The sequence below is a fragment of the Solanum dulcamara genome, chromosome 7 (genome assembly GCF_947179165.1).
Source record: "Solanum dulcamara chromosome 7, daSolDulc1.2, whole genome shotgun sequence".
Classification (NCBI taxonomy): Eukaryota; Viridiplantae; Streptophyta; class Magnoliopsida; order Solanales; family Solanaceae; genus Solanum; species Solanum dulcamara.
The window spans coordinates 51,192,364-51,211,095 of NC_077243.1; the positions used below are offsets into that span (position 1 = coordinate 51,192,364).

General features: G+C 37.4%; 1 protein-coding gene and 1 long non-coding RNA gene across 4 annotated transcripts in view; one reads left to right on the forward strand and one right to left on the reverse strand.

Moving 5' to 3' along the window:
* Window positions 1–14,517, reverse strand: part of LOC129895660 (uncharacterized) — a 43,450-nt gene extending 28,933 nt beyond the window's left edge. The window contains exons 1-3 of one of the 3 annotated variants that reach the window (XR_008767814.1): window positions 14,195–14,516; window positions 4,132–4,178; window positions 2,563–2,926 (exon numbers count right to left, since the gene is read on the reverse strand). This is a non-coding gene — a long non-coding RNA (uncharacterized LOC129895660). Of the gene's footprint in view, window positions 1–2,562; window positions 2,927–4,131; window positions 4,179–14,194 lie in introns of those variants that run through there. The other 2 variants (XR_008767812.1, XR_008767813.1) reach the window with 2 other exon arrangements.
* Window positions 14,518–17,021: 2,504 nt separating this feature from the next.
* Window positions 17,022–17,617, forward strand: LOC129896145 (nuclear transcription factor Y subunit B-7). The gene has a single exon (XM_055971978.1). The coding sequence runs from the start codon at window positions 17,040–17,042 to the stop codon at window positions 17,583–17,585; it is 546 nt and encodes a 181-aa protein (XP_055827953.1). The 5' UTR covers window positions 17,022–17,039; the 3' UTR covers window positions 17,586–17,617.
* The last annotated feature ends 1,115 nt before the right edge of the window (window positions 17,618–18,732 follow it).

Here is an 18,732-nt window from a genome sequence, read left to right on the forward strand (position 1 = left end):
TAGTACTGCCAAATCTTCAACATGAAGACTACCACCGCCAACTCCAAGTCATTTGTGGGAAATTTCTTCTTGTGAAGATTTAGCTACTTGGAAGCATAAGTAATAACCCTACCATTCTAAATAAAAATACCACTCATTTCAACACCCAAAGCATCATAAAAAACTGTAAATCTATGGCCCTCAAATAGAAGAGTCAAAATTGGCGTTGAAGTCAACAAGGCCTTGAGCCTCAAAAAGCTCGCCTTACTCTTATTAGACCACTGGAAGGGAACATTATTTTGAGTTAGTCAAGGGTGCCCCTATTGAAGAAATCCCCTCCAAAAACCGCTTGTAGCAACCTGCTAAGATGACAAAGCTCCGGCCTTAGTGGGAGAAGTAGGCCTAGTCCAATCGCGAACTGCGACAATCTTTGTCGGATCCACCATAATCTCATCCTGTGACCCCACATGCCCCAAGAATATCACAGAGTCAAGACAAAACTCACACTTGGTGAATTTGGCATACAACTGCTAATCCTATAAGGTCTGGAGTACAATCCTTAGATATTTCTCATCTGCTCCCTACTTTGGAGTAGACTAAAATATCATCGATGTTATACCCCGTACTTTTGTACCTTGGAATAGGTTCTTAAGCTATCAAGCTTCTTAAGTTTCTTTAAAGGCTCTTAAGTTTCTTGAAAGGTTATTAAGCTTCTTAGAAGTTACCATGTGAGTCGTATAATCTATAACGCTACAAAACAACTCTAAGGAAAGGAGAATGTGATGCCCCATAATAAAGAAGATTGGAAATAGGGGTATAAGAATCCGGAAGAACTTGGAGGCTAAGTAATGAGTCACAGGACTCGACCTACTTATGTAATCTACAACTGGAAAATCTTACATTCTTAAGCTACTCAAGTTCATACTAAGCTTACGTAGCAAGGATTACATAGGTTCGTAAAGTAAGATGAGATTACGAACCCACGAGGAGGAAAAGAAGATGAAACAAGGAAGCAAGAGAGAGTGCCATATGCCAATAGATGGAAGTTCCACATGGAAGATGAAGCATGGGGGTGGGCCCCACCTGCCATGTGGCAGCCCTTGGATGGAAGTGTGGTGTGTTGGCCCTATGAGGGCTTGACACGTGTCACCACTTAGGGGTTGACATGTGTCACCCCCTAAGGTGGCCTATATATATATATATGATTTATGGTCTTCTTTATCCAAAAGAAGTCATTCTTATCCAAGGAAATTTCTAGAAAAAAAAGAGAAGAGAAACCTTAAGCTAGAGAGAAGAGAGCTACGGATTTTGGGAGAAAAAAAAGGTAAGTTCTCCAATTTCATTTCGTTAATTAATTATCTAGAATATACCAGGATGTTATGAATATGTTATTTATTTAAATTTATGGTTTAGAGCAGTACCAAAATGTTAGCAACCAGCCACAAAGTTTTAGTCACGCTAAAGAAACTTCCGAGACAAGTTTTGGCGAGTTTGGCGAGTTTCGGGCAAGGTAAGGTTTTACTTTTAAAATTGGAGTTTATGATGATGTTATAAGGTATATTACATGTCTTAAATAAGGTTGTAATTGGAAAAATTGCATAAGGAGGTAACGAGGCAAGCTGGATTAATAAATATATATGAAATTTGGGAGTCATTCCATTCATAAAGCGTTGAGTAGGAGTCAAGACCCTTGTTTACTTTTGGATGTGAGAACTCCTGCAATAAGTAGATTCCTCACCTTTCATGTCTGCTGTAGGATGATAAGTAGTACATATAAGGCTTGCCTATTTCTCTCTTTCAAAGGGGCGTAAGTTAAGGGAAATGATGTCTAATATGAGTTTAGAGATAATTCCATTTAGAGGTTCCGTACATAATTCGTGACTCGTAGTCACCTCTGAATACTGATGGTCCTAAAGTAGTTAGATTACTACTCTCGAGCCACCTATATGTGGAATAGTAAATGGAAATATAAGCTTCTATTCTGAAAGGCTCTGAGAGGATAAATGTCTCTAATTGCATAAGTTGTTTCTTTGATTGCATAAGCTATGTGTCTGATTTCATAAATTATGTCTTTGATTGCATAAACTGTGTGGCATTATCTTGGTAACCGCCTTTGGTTCCTGAGGCCCTAATTGATGAAATCCCTAATAACATCTAAAGGGTACCTCAAAGAATTACTTCCTGGTCATTAAGTGACGGTTCACTTGACTATTTCATTGAATCTCAGGAGATGACCTAGTTGCATATAGTTTCTCACTACTCTACTCGTGCATATGGTAACCCTTCTTTCACTGAGTCCCATAATGGGCCAGGAATGTTATCGTGCGCAAATTTATTACTCCTTCACCGAGTCCCAGGCCGGCTATATATATGTATGTATAAAGTATACGATGATGAAATGCCATATACGATGAAGTTGAAGCATATGATAGTGCCGTATGTGATGAAGTTATTCACCGAGTCCTGGGCTGGATATTGTCACGACCCAACCCCATAGACCGTGACTGAGGTCTGACCTGGACCCCTCCCCATACACATATTTATTAGCTGAGGTCACATTGAATCGTAAATAAGACAATATCATGTAACAGATCCCCACTGGGCGATAACATTTTCATAAACTGTAGCCCTTTTTGTTTGTATCACAACATGACAGGGCACGCAAGCCGATAAGGCTGCCATAATATAGTAATATACATCATATATCATGTAGACCCAGCTGAATCAAACTGACATACACAACCCACATATACATGTCTGCAGACCTCTAAACATAATAATGACAACATATGGCGGGACAGGGCCCCCGCTGTACCCCTGAATGGACAAAACAATTTTTATATATCAGTGGACAGTATCAAAAACTAGGCCCCGATATAATGGAGCCTCTTTCAACTGATCTACATGGAATCCTAAGTTGACGGACTCCCAAAATCTGTATTTGTACCTACGGGCATGAACGCAGCCCCCCCGAGAAAAGGGGTTAGTACGATATGTGTACTGAGTATGTAAAACATAATATAATACAACTGGAAACAAATCTGAGATAGAGAATCAGGGGATAAGATATCAATTCAGAAACCTGTACCTGTACTTTATGAATTACAAAAATATGCATGTTCGAGTCATATCATATAGCCGGCCCTTTCGGGGGTCCGGTGAATCATCTCTGTAAAATCATCTCTGTAAAATCATCTCTGTAAAACCATCATGGCCCCAGTGCCCTCACCACCTTATTACAACACATCATCATATATTTATACATGTATCCTGGCCCTCTATTGAGGGACTCAGTGAATAATGCAGTGAACTGTGCACGAGAACATATCCTGGCCCGGGACTCAAGGAAAGAAGTGTTACGGTATACACGAGTAGAGTAGTGAGTAACTATATGCAATTTAAATCGTTATCAGAGACTCGACAGAATAAGAAAGTTAAGCTTTTATTTGAGAACCCGAGTAACGGTGTAGTCATCTCGAGTGTCCTCTAAATGCCATTATGGGCTGTCTCAATTATAATCTCGGGGCTCCTAGACATTTACTAAAGTAAAATCAAATCGCTTATGGAACCAGAAACATTTGTTAACATATAGTCTGTTAGACTTGGAGCCTGTACATTTGTTATCTTTTTAACATATAAAAGTTTCTAGGGAAATAGTTCGATTATTATAAAAGTTCGATATTCAGACATAAATAAGAGATGCTAAGAATGGAGTTACCCCGGAACTCATATCATGTTTAACCTACAACTAAGACATGCCAGAAGAAGAAAGAGAATAAACTATATATGGTCTGTACTTTCCTTTATGGGATCTGCATACACATATTTTATACCCGGCCCATCATGGGGCTCGGTGAATCATTATGGCATCATAATCTCACTTTCATACCAAATACGTATCAACATAAATGAGAAATAGTTTTCCACATACTAGTGTTTAACACATAGAAGCCTTACTAGGCAATACTCAATTCTTGCAGAAATTCCAATACTAAACAGTGGATATGGGTTATGAGGCATACTTGGAGTTTTGGGAATGGAATTATCCCCACATTCCACACACACTTCACTTAAGGATAAAACTTGCCAAAAGGAAAGAAAGATAGCTGTACGAACTTATACCAAAACATGCCAAGAGAAAGCTTTACATACCTTTTGGGAGTTACCCTTTATCCTGCTCGTCTCGTCGTCTTCCGAACCTATTCAATATGAAAGTAATACAAATATCAACTACTCTTAAATTTCCAGCATCTTGGACTACGCCTTAATGTTAATGGAATCTATTTCCTTAGTCGTTTCCTCGACTAGTCCTTTAGTTTGTTAAGGCATTAATGAAAATTGGGCAGCACCTCCCCTATAATGTGCCCCATCCAAATTTCCAATTAGGTCACTAAGACCTACATCCAACCAACAACAACAACCTGCAGCAATTCATACCAACAATATACAACATAAACTCCAAATGACTTATTCAAAAATACAATATCAAAATAGGGCGTCTAGCCTTTATTTTGTGACGCCTTTAATTATACATAACGAGGGGTCCTATGGCTTCTACCAGAAGCACCCTAACCCACATTAGGACATATTTAGGCCCTGCAACAACAAGCCACACCCCTGCAGAGCAACTCACAAGAACAACACTTTGTTTCGACAACAATTCAACTATAACGACTACAAATTAGTTTATTCCGAACGCCAAGTATTTCTAAGCCATTTTCATATTTCCAGCCACCAATAGGGCGTGTAACATGCTCCATCAGAACACATAAAGCTCAAATTTAAAGAAGAAACCTTACCTTACATTAAACTTGTCAAACTCGCCAAAACTATCCAAAATGTGAAATCTGGACAGCTTACTGTTTTACCTTGTCGCTTCATTTCGAAGGGGTAATGGAGGGAAACAGGATTTACGTCAGCTGTCCGTGTAGGATTTCCAAAACCAAATTTGGGCAGTACCTCCTCTACACTTCATCACCCTTTTTCGAGCTTTAATTCTTCAAAAATGTTGCTGCCTTGTTCCTTTTGGTTCTTCACGTTTTTCCTCTCATTTGGCTGATGTTTATGGATGGAAAATGAGTTAAAGAGTCATCCAACATGTATATATACAACTCCTTAGGAGGTCACATGTGGCAGCCCCCTAGGGTGACACGTGGCAGCCTCCTAGGGTGACACCTCGTCCAAGCTTCCAACACAAAACTGCCACGTGGCAGCATGGGGTCCATCCCAAGTAGGTGAGTCACCTGCCTGCTTGTCACCTGCTTGCTTCACTTTCGTAAGTTTGGAAACTAGTTTTTGCTCCCTCTCGTAGGTTCGTAATCTCGTCTTATTTTAAGAGCCTATGTAATATGTGCTACATAAGTTTGGTATGTAATCAAGTAACTCACGTATGTAAGATTTCTAAATTAGTAGCTTACGTAGATAAGTCGAGTCCTACGACTCGTTACTTGGCCTCCTATTCCTTCCGGATTCTTATATGATTCCCCTTCCAACCTTCTCTACTACGGGGTATCATATCCTCCCTTTGTTGGAGTCATTTGATAGTGTCGTAGCATATCCGGTTCATATGGTAATGTCCAAGGAACTTATGAAACATTCTGAGTTTAAAAGGATGAGGTGTAACAGATATATATATATATATATATGATGATATTATGAAAATGTGGATCGAGCCGTATGTTCCTCGGCATTTTTTTAAGTTATGGGTCGGGCCAAATGTTCCTCGATATATTTTACTATATGATAATGGCACCGAGTCCCATAAAGGGCCCGGGTGCGGTACGTTATGTACACTTCTCTTTCACCGAGTCCCTCACTAAAGGGTCGGATACTTACATAGGCATGCATATGAAAATATAAGGATACACTTGTGACCCCGAGCCCCATAGTGAACCAGATGTACTATGATGACATATACGATAAGATTATGCCGTATATGATGATATGATAACGTATATGATGACCTGATGAAATAATATACATGATGAGAAGGGATGATAATATGGTGATATGGTAATATAATGAAATAGTTATTATACCAAGTTCCTTAACGAGCCGGGCACAACGTATGATGATGTATATGACTACGTGTCCTAAGGTGTAGGTACATTAATTTGTTAATTATTACACTTGTCCTCTACATCCTTGTTTCAGTTATGGTCTCAGTTATAATGTGTTATGTTTTACATACTCATTATATATATCGTACTGATCTTTCTTTCTTCGGGAGGGATGCGTTTCATGCCCACAGGTACAGGTACCTACTTTGGAGATCCGCTAGCTTAGGACTCCCACTCAGCTATGTCGGAAGTTCTCGACTATTTCGGAGCCTAGCTTTTGGTGCTGATCGTATAATGTATATAGTTGTTTATTCAGGGGTATGACGGGGGCCCTATCCCGCCATATGTCACTGTTAATATTCTTAGAGGCCTGTAGACATATGTAGGTGGGTTGTTTATGAGTTTTATTCAGTTGTGCCTATATGGCATATTATAAATGTTATTATGTTAAGGACGCCTTGTCAGCCCTTGCATGACCTGGTGCAAATGAAAGAGAATATATGCAAATGAATTTGCTATCACCCTCTGGATTCTTGTGTATAGTTCTTATTGTTGAGATTTATGTATACGGGGGTCCAGGTCGGACCCCAGTCATGGCCTACGGAGTTGGGTCATAACAGAAGTAGTATCAGAGCGGTCCTTCCTCGGAATGTCTACAGACCATGTCTAGGAGAGTCTTATTTATCGGTGTATTATGCGCAACATCTATAAAGAGAAGGCTTAAGGCATTTAGGATGTCACCTTTCCTTCATATCTAAGATCGTGCAATAGAGCCTAGCCATAGGACCTGAAATTCCTTTTTCTAACCTTTGGTTTCAGATAAAGAACGTCATCGACAGAAGAAAATGACAGATGATATTGGAAGCTACCCAGTATATAGGTAAGTAATGGTGTAAAGGAGGCATGCTGGATAAGGTAAGAAGATTGAAATATGATTGAAATATAAAGTCGAAGATTGAAGGGAAAAGTAGACAGGAAAGTGTAACGGGTGCAGTTCGAGTTGGACATATGAGGTAAGTCTATTATTTTATACTATTGTTGATATTGGGCGCCCTTGTTGTGGTTATATGAATATATATATATATATATGTTGGCCCTGGGAGACATTGTTGGTATTTCTTGCGTGCAGGTTTGGGATAGTAAGGAATAAGAGGAAACTCTGTCGATTGTTTTTTGAAATAAAAAGAGAATGAGATATAAGGTTGTAGTATATCTTGAGAGATTGTATCCACAGTAACGATAAGATCCGACTAAACTAGGAGTACAACTGACTTTGGGAAATAAGTAAATTGCAGTATGGGTGGTAATTAGAAGGTCGATACTGATATGGTGAGAAGAATGGTGATGGATATGAACGTCTTATGACTGTCTGTGAGGTATTAATAATGAGAATGATGAGGAAGGATAAGGGGGTTAAGTACGCTTGCTCCACCAGGTGGAATTAGTCCAGAGTAAGGATCGTGAATAAAGGTTAATAAATATTACCCTCCGGGATTGACCATGAGCAGAATATAGTGTGAATATAATAAGGATCATCATGGAAGTACGTAGGGCCTAGTAACGAACTAACTAAAGAATGTGATTGTGAGTAAGATTAGGAGTCATCATCGAGTACACGATAAGGATGAAAGCGCATGAGGCAGAAAGGGGTATTGTGTATATGTACCTCCACTGTGGAAAATAGTAAGACCCCTCAAGGATGAGGGAGGTAGATCTACAAGACCATTGATGCATTGCGAGTCCATGAAGAGGAATATTTGGTATTCAGTGGGATGAAGATAGTGTTATAGCAAAGCTAGAAACACGTGTCATCAGAGTATAAGTGCCCCCGAATGGATAACCGGACACCATTATAAGCACTAGTGACGTACTGATTGGGATGAAGGAAATGCGGCTTCGACTAAGCTACTACATTAGTTATATGACTCGAGTACCAGTACTTGGACTAGATTGTGTACTATTTATCGAGAATTATGGTTGTATTAAGGTTTCTTACAGGGGCAAACTAAAGTATAGATGAGTTAACAGAAGGTGTAGACATGGTGCAATATGTCAAATATGTTGGAACATAATCATATGCGTATGAAAAGTTAAAAATAAATAGAGGATGAAATGGGATGCCCTAAAGGGGGGAAGTGGATGAGAGAAATACACGCGTGAGATGAAATCAACTAACACTATCACATATTGATAGAAATGCTTAAATTTCAAGCGAGATCCCATACTGGCACAAGTTAGTAGAAGCTCGAGGCCAATAATAAACAGATAGGAGCTGCGGTATCTGAGATTGTGCGAAGAATCATTGGTAGAACCCTAAAGGATGGGTGCCTACCACAAGGGGTGAATACGATAAGAGAGTAGGACTGAGCAAACTAAGGACCGTGTAAAGGGTAGTAAGGTTATGTTTGAGTAAAGATTAAGATATGGTAACAACATCATTGGCCGTTGATATGGTGACATACAAGTAGGAAGGAAAATAATAGAAATCTCTTACGATAGGAAATGAAGAGACCAAAGAGTACGTAAAGGAAGAAAATAAAAGAGCAGGACAAAATAGCATTGGTGCAAGTAAGTTCTAGTGTGAAGTCGATATATAAAGCAAGATGGGCCGGGAAACGAAAAGATTATGTTTATCTTATACAGGTTGTATCAGAATGGTTATGCAACCTATGGATATGTATATATTGAGTATAGGGTCAAGTGAGAAGTACACGAGAAAAGGAGCTAGGATGTTTTGGATACGTTACAGAGAGATGTCAAGATGGGTTAGACCAAACTACCGAGATGGGGTGAGTACTAAGGGATAAATAAGACCTAGCCGTGGTTGAACCAACGATCTATCCCGACATCGAGTGTAAGACAGGGGCGGAGAGGGCAAGGCGAAGCATGAATAATAGCAAGAAGACGCTAAGGTATATCTTGGGCTAGGTTGAGTGCCTTCACATGTTATTTCAAGGATTGCAATGGAACGTGACACGAGGACTTCCCATGGGGGTCATCCATCCAAGTACTACTCTCTCCCAAGCACATTTAACTTCAAAATTCCGATGGGATCCGGTGCGTTAATATTGCTATGATCGTATGAGATGGAAGAATCTGAACTAGCAGTGAAGCAACGACACGAGATTATATACCTAAAGTATTTTAAGTTACATTAAGGGAATTATAAAAAGGCTTAAGAAAAGCAAGCAGGATTAGATAATTACTGATAAATGGAGCATTTGAATGCCACAATTCTTCAATATAATACAAGTTAATAATAGGTAAACCACGGAACGGCTATACAGGTCATTGTGTGAGGGGACTTGAGCACAACTTGGTAGCTGACTCTGATGGGCAAAAATCAAAGCCCAAAAAGGCAAGGTTACCAGTTCATGTCATCTAAAGAAGGCAAGAAGTAATATACAAAATCGAAGATTCCCAAACATGACCTTGGCTACAAGACTCTCTTTGCACTCCCTGGACAGATCATTCTATATGGAATGTTATCTGCAGATTAACAAGATCAGCCCATGTTCCTCTAATCACAGACTACCTGCTCAACCGAAATGGTGTGAAATTATAGGTCAAGATGGTGGTAAGACCTTACGGAGTTCCCATAGCTATTATCCTAGACAAAGGAGCCCAAGTTACAGTTAACTATCGAAGATCAGTTTACGAAGAGATAGGGAAGATAAATAGGTCTTCGTACACCATTTTACCCTCAAACTGATGGACAGACTAAGCTTACTAGCTAAACGTTAGACGATATTTTGCAGGCCTATACGGTTGACTCCAAAGGTAGCTTGGATAATTGCCTACCACCTGTCAAAAGTACTTACGATATTAACTATCATTCTAGTATCGAAAAAGCCCCATACGAGAATTAGTATGACGGATAGTGTAGGTCGCCAATTGATTGGTTTGATAGTAGTAAAACACGACTAATACGCCAAGATGTGGTTCAATAAGCGGTATAGAAGGTGAAGCTTATTCCAGAGAGATTATTAGCAGATCTAAATGGACAGAAGTCATACGAGGATAATCGACGTCGATCTCTAAAGTTTCACGTTATAATTAAACACTTTAAAAGTGTCATCCACAAAGAAAGTGATGAGAGCTAGTAAGAAAAAGGACCTTAGTCCGAGATGCATTGGCTCTTATCATACCCTTCGCCCAATAGGCAAGATTGCTTGCGAGTTGGACTTACAGTGGATCCGGAAGCAGTACATCCAGTCTTCCAAGTATTGATGCTTTGCAAGTGTTTTGGTGATCCATCCTGAGTATATTCCGTCGAGGATATCCAGGTCACGGAGGAGTTATCCTACGAGAAGCAACTGATCGCCATCTTGGATCGGCAGAGTAGGGAGTGGTGAATTAAGGACATAGCTTCCATCAAGGTGTTATGGCGAAATAAGAGTCGTGAATAAATGACCTAGGGAGATAAAAGGGAAATGAAGCACAAATATCCGTACCTATTCTCTAAGCCTACAGGTAATCCCAACTTCTGAAACCCTTAAGGTGATGAAAGTATGTGTTATTGCAATAGAAAGGAATTTTTCGTATAGTTTGTGTAAGATTTCGAAGAAGGTTTGTTTAACATTCGAGGAAGAATGTTCTAAAGGGGGGAAGGATGTTATACCCCGTACTTTTATACCTTGGAACGGGTTCTTAAGCTCTCAAGCTTCTTAAGTTTCTTGAAAGGCTCTTAAGTTTCTTAAAAGGTTCTTAAGCTTCGTAGAAGTTACCATGTGAGCCGGATAATCTATAACGCTTCCAAACAACTCTAAGAAAAGGAGAATCTGATACCCCATAATAGAGAAGATTGGAAATAGGGGTATAAAAATCCGGAAGAAGTTGGAGGCCAAGTAATGAGTCACAGGACTCGACCTACTTACGTAAGCTACCAACTTGAAAATCTTACATTCTTAAGCTACTCAAGTTCATACCAAGCTTATGTAGCAAGGATTACATAGGTTCATAAAGTAAGACGAGATTACGAACCCATGAGGAGGAAAAAAGGTGACACATGGCAGCAAGAGAGAGTGCCATGTGGCATCAACTGAAAGTGCCACATGGCAGCAACTGAAGGATGGAGGGTGGGCCCCACCTGTAATGTTGCATCCCTTAGTTGGAGGTGTGGTGCATTGGCCCTATGAGGGCTTTACACGTGTCATCACTTAGGGGCAGTCCAAACTACAAATAAGTATAAAACAATAATCTAGTTACCAATAAAACTACCACACAATCCATAACTCACACCAAACAAGTGCAATGCGTATGTGGCCAATAAATAATGAATGCAAAAAGTTCTGGAGTTATCTCACCGACTGTCCTGTGGCCCCCCAAGACAATTGTGAAACCTCGCCTCAACTTATCAGAAAAGTAAAACACAAAATTTAATTTGCGGTCCATTACAGCTCATCAACATCTGCATAATCAGGTGAAAAGGGTACTTTTCCTAAAAACCAAGTTCCAATCGGTAAAATTAGTCAAAAATTGGTATCCCTCTCTCTTAAAGTTCAAAATTCATAAAAGAATATAGCATATCTCAAAAATAGCTCAAAGCCTCCTTATTTAAAGAAATTAGATGTGAGTATGTTATGATCGTTCTTATGCACCACTACAATCCAATCAATATTCCAAAACAATCCAGCTCATGCATATAACTAGGTGAAATACCCTCCACAGCTCAAAGAAATTAACATAGCAGTCCAAGCTAATGGCCTTAGGCCAACAGTTCAATCTAAAAGGGAAACAAACCGCATATATCACAAAGGGAACAAAACCAAAATATAACAATCAAAACTCACACCAGCTAAGTTTCAAACCTCCTAGGAGCGCTCAAAGGAACTAATCATAAATCAAGCCAAAAGTCACCCTAAACTAAGACTCGAAGGCTAATACACTAAGCTAAATAACCCGAAATAGCCATGAAATCTTACTAAGGATCAAGCATACTTATAACCTAGTCCTAAAATCAGCCTAACCACCAAACCACTCAAATATATACATACAAACTAAGTCGAGTCTAAAAAGGTAAGTCATAGCCTACCTAGAAGCTGATACTGTACTCGAACCTCTATTCGTGTGCTTTTCCTTTCGAAGAGCCTCGGATTGCTGCCACGCTATCAAGAATGGAACGAGCAAGTCAAAATAAATCCAACTACCCATATTGCAATTTACAAATTCAAAATGGTCTAAAGTTAAATTTTGGGACCTGTGCATGATATCACAAAAAAAAATCTGTCACAAGGCCCCAATGATCTTTAGGAATTTATGCTCCAAAAACAAGCACAATGCGAGCTAGAATCCACACCAAACAGTCCCACCATTTGGAGAATCAAAATGGATCAAAAACTAAAATTAAGGAGGAATTAAAGGAATTTACCAAGATAAAAAGAAGATTCAATGCCCCCAGAACGTACCCACGCGAGTTTCCAACACCCTCCAAAATGAATCTCCAAAATTGGTCAAAAGATACTCTAAATATCAGAGTTTTTGTAACTTTCAAAATGAAAAATTGCATGAAGGATCGGGCTTAAAAAGTTCACTGGTGCCAAGAAAATGAACCTCCATGAACGTGGAGGGTTGCCCTCGATCGTGGAGCACTGGACAATTGACCTCCGCGAACGCGAATCTCTTCCCACAATTGTAGAGAAGGTACTGGTGATACTCTGCGAACAAAGCCAGAGGCCCGCGATCGCGGAGATCAAATTGCTTGACTTCCGTGAACGCGACCAGGGGCCTGCGATCGTAGAGAACAAAGTTGAGTTATACTAGCAGCTCTACATTAGCAAAATCCCAAGAAAGAAAATTCCCCAATAGGGGCTCGAAATTCGTTCGAAACCCGATCGATCCAAACAAATGATGCTACTCTATTGGAGAAAATATTCTGGACTCAACGGAATCAACCAAGTTAGCTACAGAGGTCGTCTCATCGAAATGTTAACTAAAGTCAACACTAAATCAAGAAAAACACATAAACACACAAATGACAAAAAACTCATTCAGAGCACCTCAAGAATCGAACCAAAGGTTGTTCTAGACCAAACTTTGTATTTCGAAGCTAACCGCGCTATCAAAATTTCAATCTGAGCCCGCTTTCTAAGAATGTTGACCAAAGTGAAACTTTAGCCAAAACTTGAAAGTTAAAACGCCTAATCGCAGAAACTCAAAAAGAAAACTCCAAAACCCAAACCAACACTTATTCTAGACCAAAATGACCCTTCTAGAGCTAATAAAACTGACGGAATCATCATCCGACATCAAAATATCCAAATGTTGACTCAAGTTAACTCTTGCCTCACAAGTGACCAAACTACCTCAAAACTTAACTGAACACCTTAGGGAGTGTGCCACCCATCCCAACACCGTATAAATGCTACAAGGAAGCTACAGGATTGGGTGAATCGGTAAAAATACATAGAAGCACAAAAATAATCTCGCTGGTCATTACTAAAGTCCTTAAATTCTCCAAATATGTGAATTAAAGTCTTAAAAATTCTTCAAGTCTGCAGGTTGAAGTCTCAAATTGACCAGGTCCATATATTGAAGTCTTCAAATCCTCCACGTCTTCAGGTTAAAGTTTGGAATCCACCATAATTGCAAAGTTCAGTTCTTCAAAGCTGCTCAGTATGCAAAATTCAGAAAAAACTTCTAAGTTTGCAAAGTTGATGTCTTCAAATAGAAGTTTTAGATCCATCATGCCTGCAAATCATTGAGTCTGAAAGTTGCAATCTTTAAGTCGTGAACTTTCCTAAGGCGGGAGTGTGTATCCATTCCTTATCACCATAAGAATACCTTTAAATTACCATTCTTAGGGCGGGAATGCATATCCATTCCTTTTTACCTTAAGAACTCCTTCAAATTACCTTTCTTAGGGAGGAAATTTGTATCCATTCCTTTTCAGCTTAAGAATGACTTCAAATTCCATTCCTCTTTGCCATAAGAATAACTTCAAATTACCTTTCTTAGGGTGATAATGCGTATCCATCCCTTCACACCTCAAAATCAAATTCTTGTGTTATGATAAAAGTCTCCATTGCGTAGCCTCCACAATATATGAATATTACTTTCGTTGAGCTACCAAAAAAAATACAAGAGGGACACAAAAAAGAGAAAAGAACAAGGCAAATCACACGAAAAAAATAAATTAACAAATAGATATACCGTACATTGATGCCTTCTCGTGGAAGCTCCAAAGGATCTGCAAAAAGAAGCTTGCAATTGCTAATGTTGATAATGAAATATAAACAACGAGCATCTATTTATAGATGCTAACCAGATGCTAAGGGGCGGTGGTAGGAGTCCTCCTAGAATGGCTCTAACTCCTTATGCTCTTAGGACTTGAAAAGATACAAGAGTTTGAAATTGGGTACGTATTTATTTTTCTTTGTTCCAGTCGAATCGTTCCTGATTACAAAACAAACTTCTTGGTTCTTCCCTATTCTAATAGGATAAGAATAATGGAAAGTGTGGCCATGTGTCACATGAATAAGATGAAGTGAGCCCTCACTTTCTATTCCAATTATTTTGGAGTGGTATATGTATTAAATGAATTCATGGTGCATGTTAAGATACATGACATGCAATTATCACTTCTTGGTTTTCCCTATTCTAATAGGATAAGAATAATGGAAAGTGTGGCCATGTGTCACGTGAATAAGATGAAGTGAACCTTCACTTTCTACTACTATTATTTTGGAGTAGTATATGTATTAAATGAATTCATGGTGCATGTTAAGAAACATGACATGCAATTATCATTTCATTAATACTTGAAGTCTAGTCTCCAAAAATAAAATGTTTCGACAAAACTCAAAGCAGGGGCATTTGTAATTATTTTAAATTTATTAAATATAAATTTATATAATAATTCAATTAAATTAAATTAATGAATATATTAGTCCAAATAGATATTATGGATTAATACAATTGAATTAATTATTTAAATTCAATAAATATGAATTAAATTAAAGTTCAATTCTATTGAGCTAGTCCATTGATTTAGGCTACATAGGATGAGCCTAATTCACTAAAGCCCAATGTTATCTCATCCTAGAGACCTATCTTGACGCCACGTATCAAGTGATAGCTCATGCCTAGTCAAAAAAATAAGTCAATAGAATCATGTCATTTGTCAAAATGACAGGCCCACTTCGCTAAGGCTCAATATGCCATGTCACTTAAATTTGAATGGCCGAAGGAAAACTTGTTCTTAACACAATTCCTCTATTCTATAATCAGAAATCACACCAGAATTGTAATTAGAACCTAGAGAGAGCTCGTCCATCAAACGCCGCAGATATTTGTACAAGCTACAAGTTCAAGCATTCAAAATCAAGTTCAAGAACAAATGAAGATCAATTTTATCAAATCCACAAATCAAGATCATAACCACAAGATTCAAGATCAAGCCCAAATGCCCTTGAATTGAAGTACAAGTCATGATCCAGTTCAAGAAAAAATCAAGATCAAGACCACAAGATTTAAGATCAAGCCCAAAAGCCCTTAAACTGAACTACAAGTCAAGATCAAGTTCAAGAATAAGTGAAGATCAAGTTCAAGAACAACTCAAGATCAAGACCAGCAAATTTAAAATCAAGCCCTAAAGCTCTTGAATTCAAGTACAAGTCAAGATCAAGATAGCTCAATAACAATTGAAGATCAAGATCATCAAGTTCAAGAACAAGTGAAGATCAAGTTCATCAATTCACAAATCGAGATCAACACCACTTGATTAAGGATCAAGTTCAAAAGCCCTTGAATTGAAATACAAGTCAAGATCAAATTCGTCAAGCTCAATAAGATTCAAGATCAAACTTAGAAGTCCTTGAGTTTATATTTGAAAAAATGAATCAAAGGATTCATAAAGATTGTAACAGTCATATTTTAAAATAAAATAGTACGATTGTTGAGATATTTTAAAATCAAATAGTACGACCATTTTTTTCCTATCGTTATTAATCTATAACGACTGGAAAAGGGCCTTTACTGACCAAATTTCCCCTCGCTAAAAGTGATTCTTCTTATAGTGAAGTCTTCTCTCTTCTCCCTACTACTTTCTTCTTATTATTTTATATAGTTTCATAACACTTAAATACTTATCAATTTTTTTATACTTAAGTTGTGTTTTGAAATTGATTCTGGAGTGGCTAAATTAATAATTTTCTATTAATCCTTAAGGTATCATAATCGGCAACTAAAATTGACCCATACAAGACCGTCTCAACAAGAATTGAGGCCCTAAACCCAAACTTTAGAGAAAGACTTTAAATTTCTTTTGTTGATATATGTAAATTGAATAAAAATAATATTCTTAATAATCATACAATTGATGTCTAGAGAGGAAGAATGCATGCAGATCTTATGAAATAAAAATGTAAATACTGCAATATTTTAAAGTAAAAAATATAATATAATTTCAGAATAATAAAATTTGGTTCAAGAATTTGAGAAGTTGATAAAATGATATAAAAACAGTATTGCGATGAATATGATAAATTGATTTAATGATATTGAAATAATATTGAATCGTTTCCATGCTTAAAAATTTGAAGAAGACACCTAAAAGAAAATATAATTTTTTTTTTAAAAAAAAATATAACAATAGCTTTTGCATAATGCATAAAGTTTGATAGTTTAAGAAACTTCAAAATATTCAACAATGAGAGAATAAAAAAGTAAAAAGGGATTGAAAAATGTAAATATAGAAATGAAAACATTATTCACGTAAGAAAGAATATCAAATTTACCTAAATATTATTCCATTTCTTTTTTTAAATCAAACTATATTTTCAATTTTAATTATGATTTTGTAAGTGAGAACGAGTCTGAGGGTCTACACATAAAGAAATTCATCTAGGACCTTAAAATTTTCCAATTTTGATGCCTGACTTTTTGGTAGTAATGCCAGTTATGTTTTATGATATAAAAGCCGTGACATCTTATTTGTAAGAAAAGGTAGAGGTATCGGAGATGGAGGATGAAAGGCGAGGAAATTATCTAGAAAGTAGTACAATGCCAGCATCAACAACATCATCTACAATGACAATTATTCCAAATAATAGTAACAAAGAACAAGATCGGTTCCTTCCTATAGCTAATGTGGGTCGAATCATGAAAAAGGTCATCCCAGGAAATGGAAAGATCTCCAAAGATGCAAAAGAAACGGTTCAAGAGTGTGTATCGGAATTTATAAGCTTTGTTACCGGAGAAGCATCAGATAAATGCCAGCGCGAGAAGAGAAAGACAATCAATGGTGATGACATCATTTGGGCCATCACAATTCTCGGCTTTGAAGATTATGTTGTCCCTCTTAAACAATATCTTAATAAATATAGAGAATTAGAAGGTGAAAAGCTAAATTTTCCAAAGCAGCAACAACCACCACAACATGACCAGAAGCCATCTTTTTCATACAACAGTGTATATTCTCCCACTGGCCTTCTTCCTCAAACTTCATTTGTCCCAGCAGATCAATCATTTCCTTTGCCATTTTCACCCAACTCAATTCAGTCACAATTACCAAAACAGGACCACGTTGATTCTATGGGCCACTGGTAATAAAACAACAAGAAAAATAAATATATTTTATTGTTTTCCTTTACTTTTAATATATATATTTTTGTGATGTAATGTAACATAGTACTAAACAAAAGAGTGCAGGTCTTTATATATATATATATATATATATATATATATATATATATTCATGGTATTGTGTCCAAATTATGTAAAGCTAGAGAATCAAAACTCATTCCTGAATAGTCTTCGTAAGGATCTTGAACATCTTGATAATTAGGATTTTCATCATCTTCATTATGATCTTCTCCTGATCTTTGAGATATTTTTGGACTTTGATTGATTCTTTCTACATTTGGATTGAATGTTTTTTGGACTTGGAATGAGATTGTTAATTATGTATTTATCATGTTCTATGTCTTTGAAGAAATTTTCTAGAGTCTGTTTGATTATGTCTTCTATTTTCTCATTTTTTTCCTTATGGAGATTACACTTTTCCTTTTTAATGCTTCTCCTTGTGTTAGTGTTCTAGGCAATCTTCTTCAGAATGAATCTTTATTTTCAAGTTTTGGCAAAGTGACAGTCATAAACGAATTTCATTTGTCTCTATCAGTTACCGTTTGACTCGGACTAGCTTTATCAAAATTCGATAAAGTAGATTTTACTGCATTTATTGGGAAATGCACATCCGTCTCATTCAATTTTTGTAGAGATGGAAAACTCGATTGTGTTCTCTGATGGGTATCAAGAGTCTGCTGGTGTGTGACTTCGCTTTTTAATGTATGATTTCTTTGTTCTAGTGCCTTCACTTGCTCTAGGCTGGTTTTTTCTTGTGTTAGGTTTTCAATCTTCTGAGTTATTGTCACAATCCAAATCTTTGAGTCATCATGGAGCCTACTAAAATCCCCCAGTAGGAAAGCCAACCCATATCAGGAAGTGCGAGTAATGAAATGTAAGGGTAGAAGACCAACGTTCAATTAGAGGAATAATAAGAAAAATAGGAACATGAATGAACGGTAGAAGCAAATCAAAAATATATATAAATAAAAGATCCCTCTCATAATCTGTAAGTCACATGTAGAGATCTACTACAAAATGAGCTAAGTTCCAAAAGTGGACCATAGAAACAAGGTTGTCTCAAAAAGCAAAATAGAGGCAAAATATATGTACAGAGGAAGAAGGGTAAATC

Coding starts and splice junctions, on each gene's coding strand:
- LOC129896145 (XM_055971978.1), top strand. CDS start 17,040: ATGCCAGCATCAACAACATCATCTACAATGACAATTATTCCAAATAAT.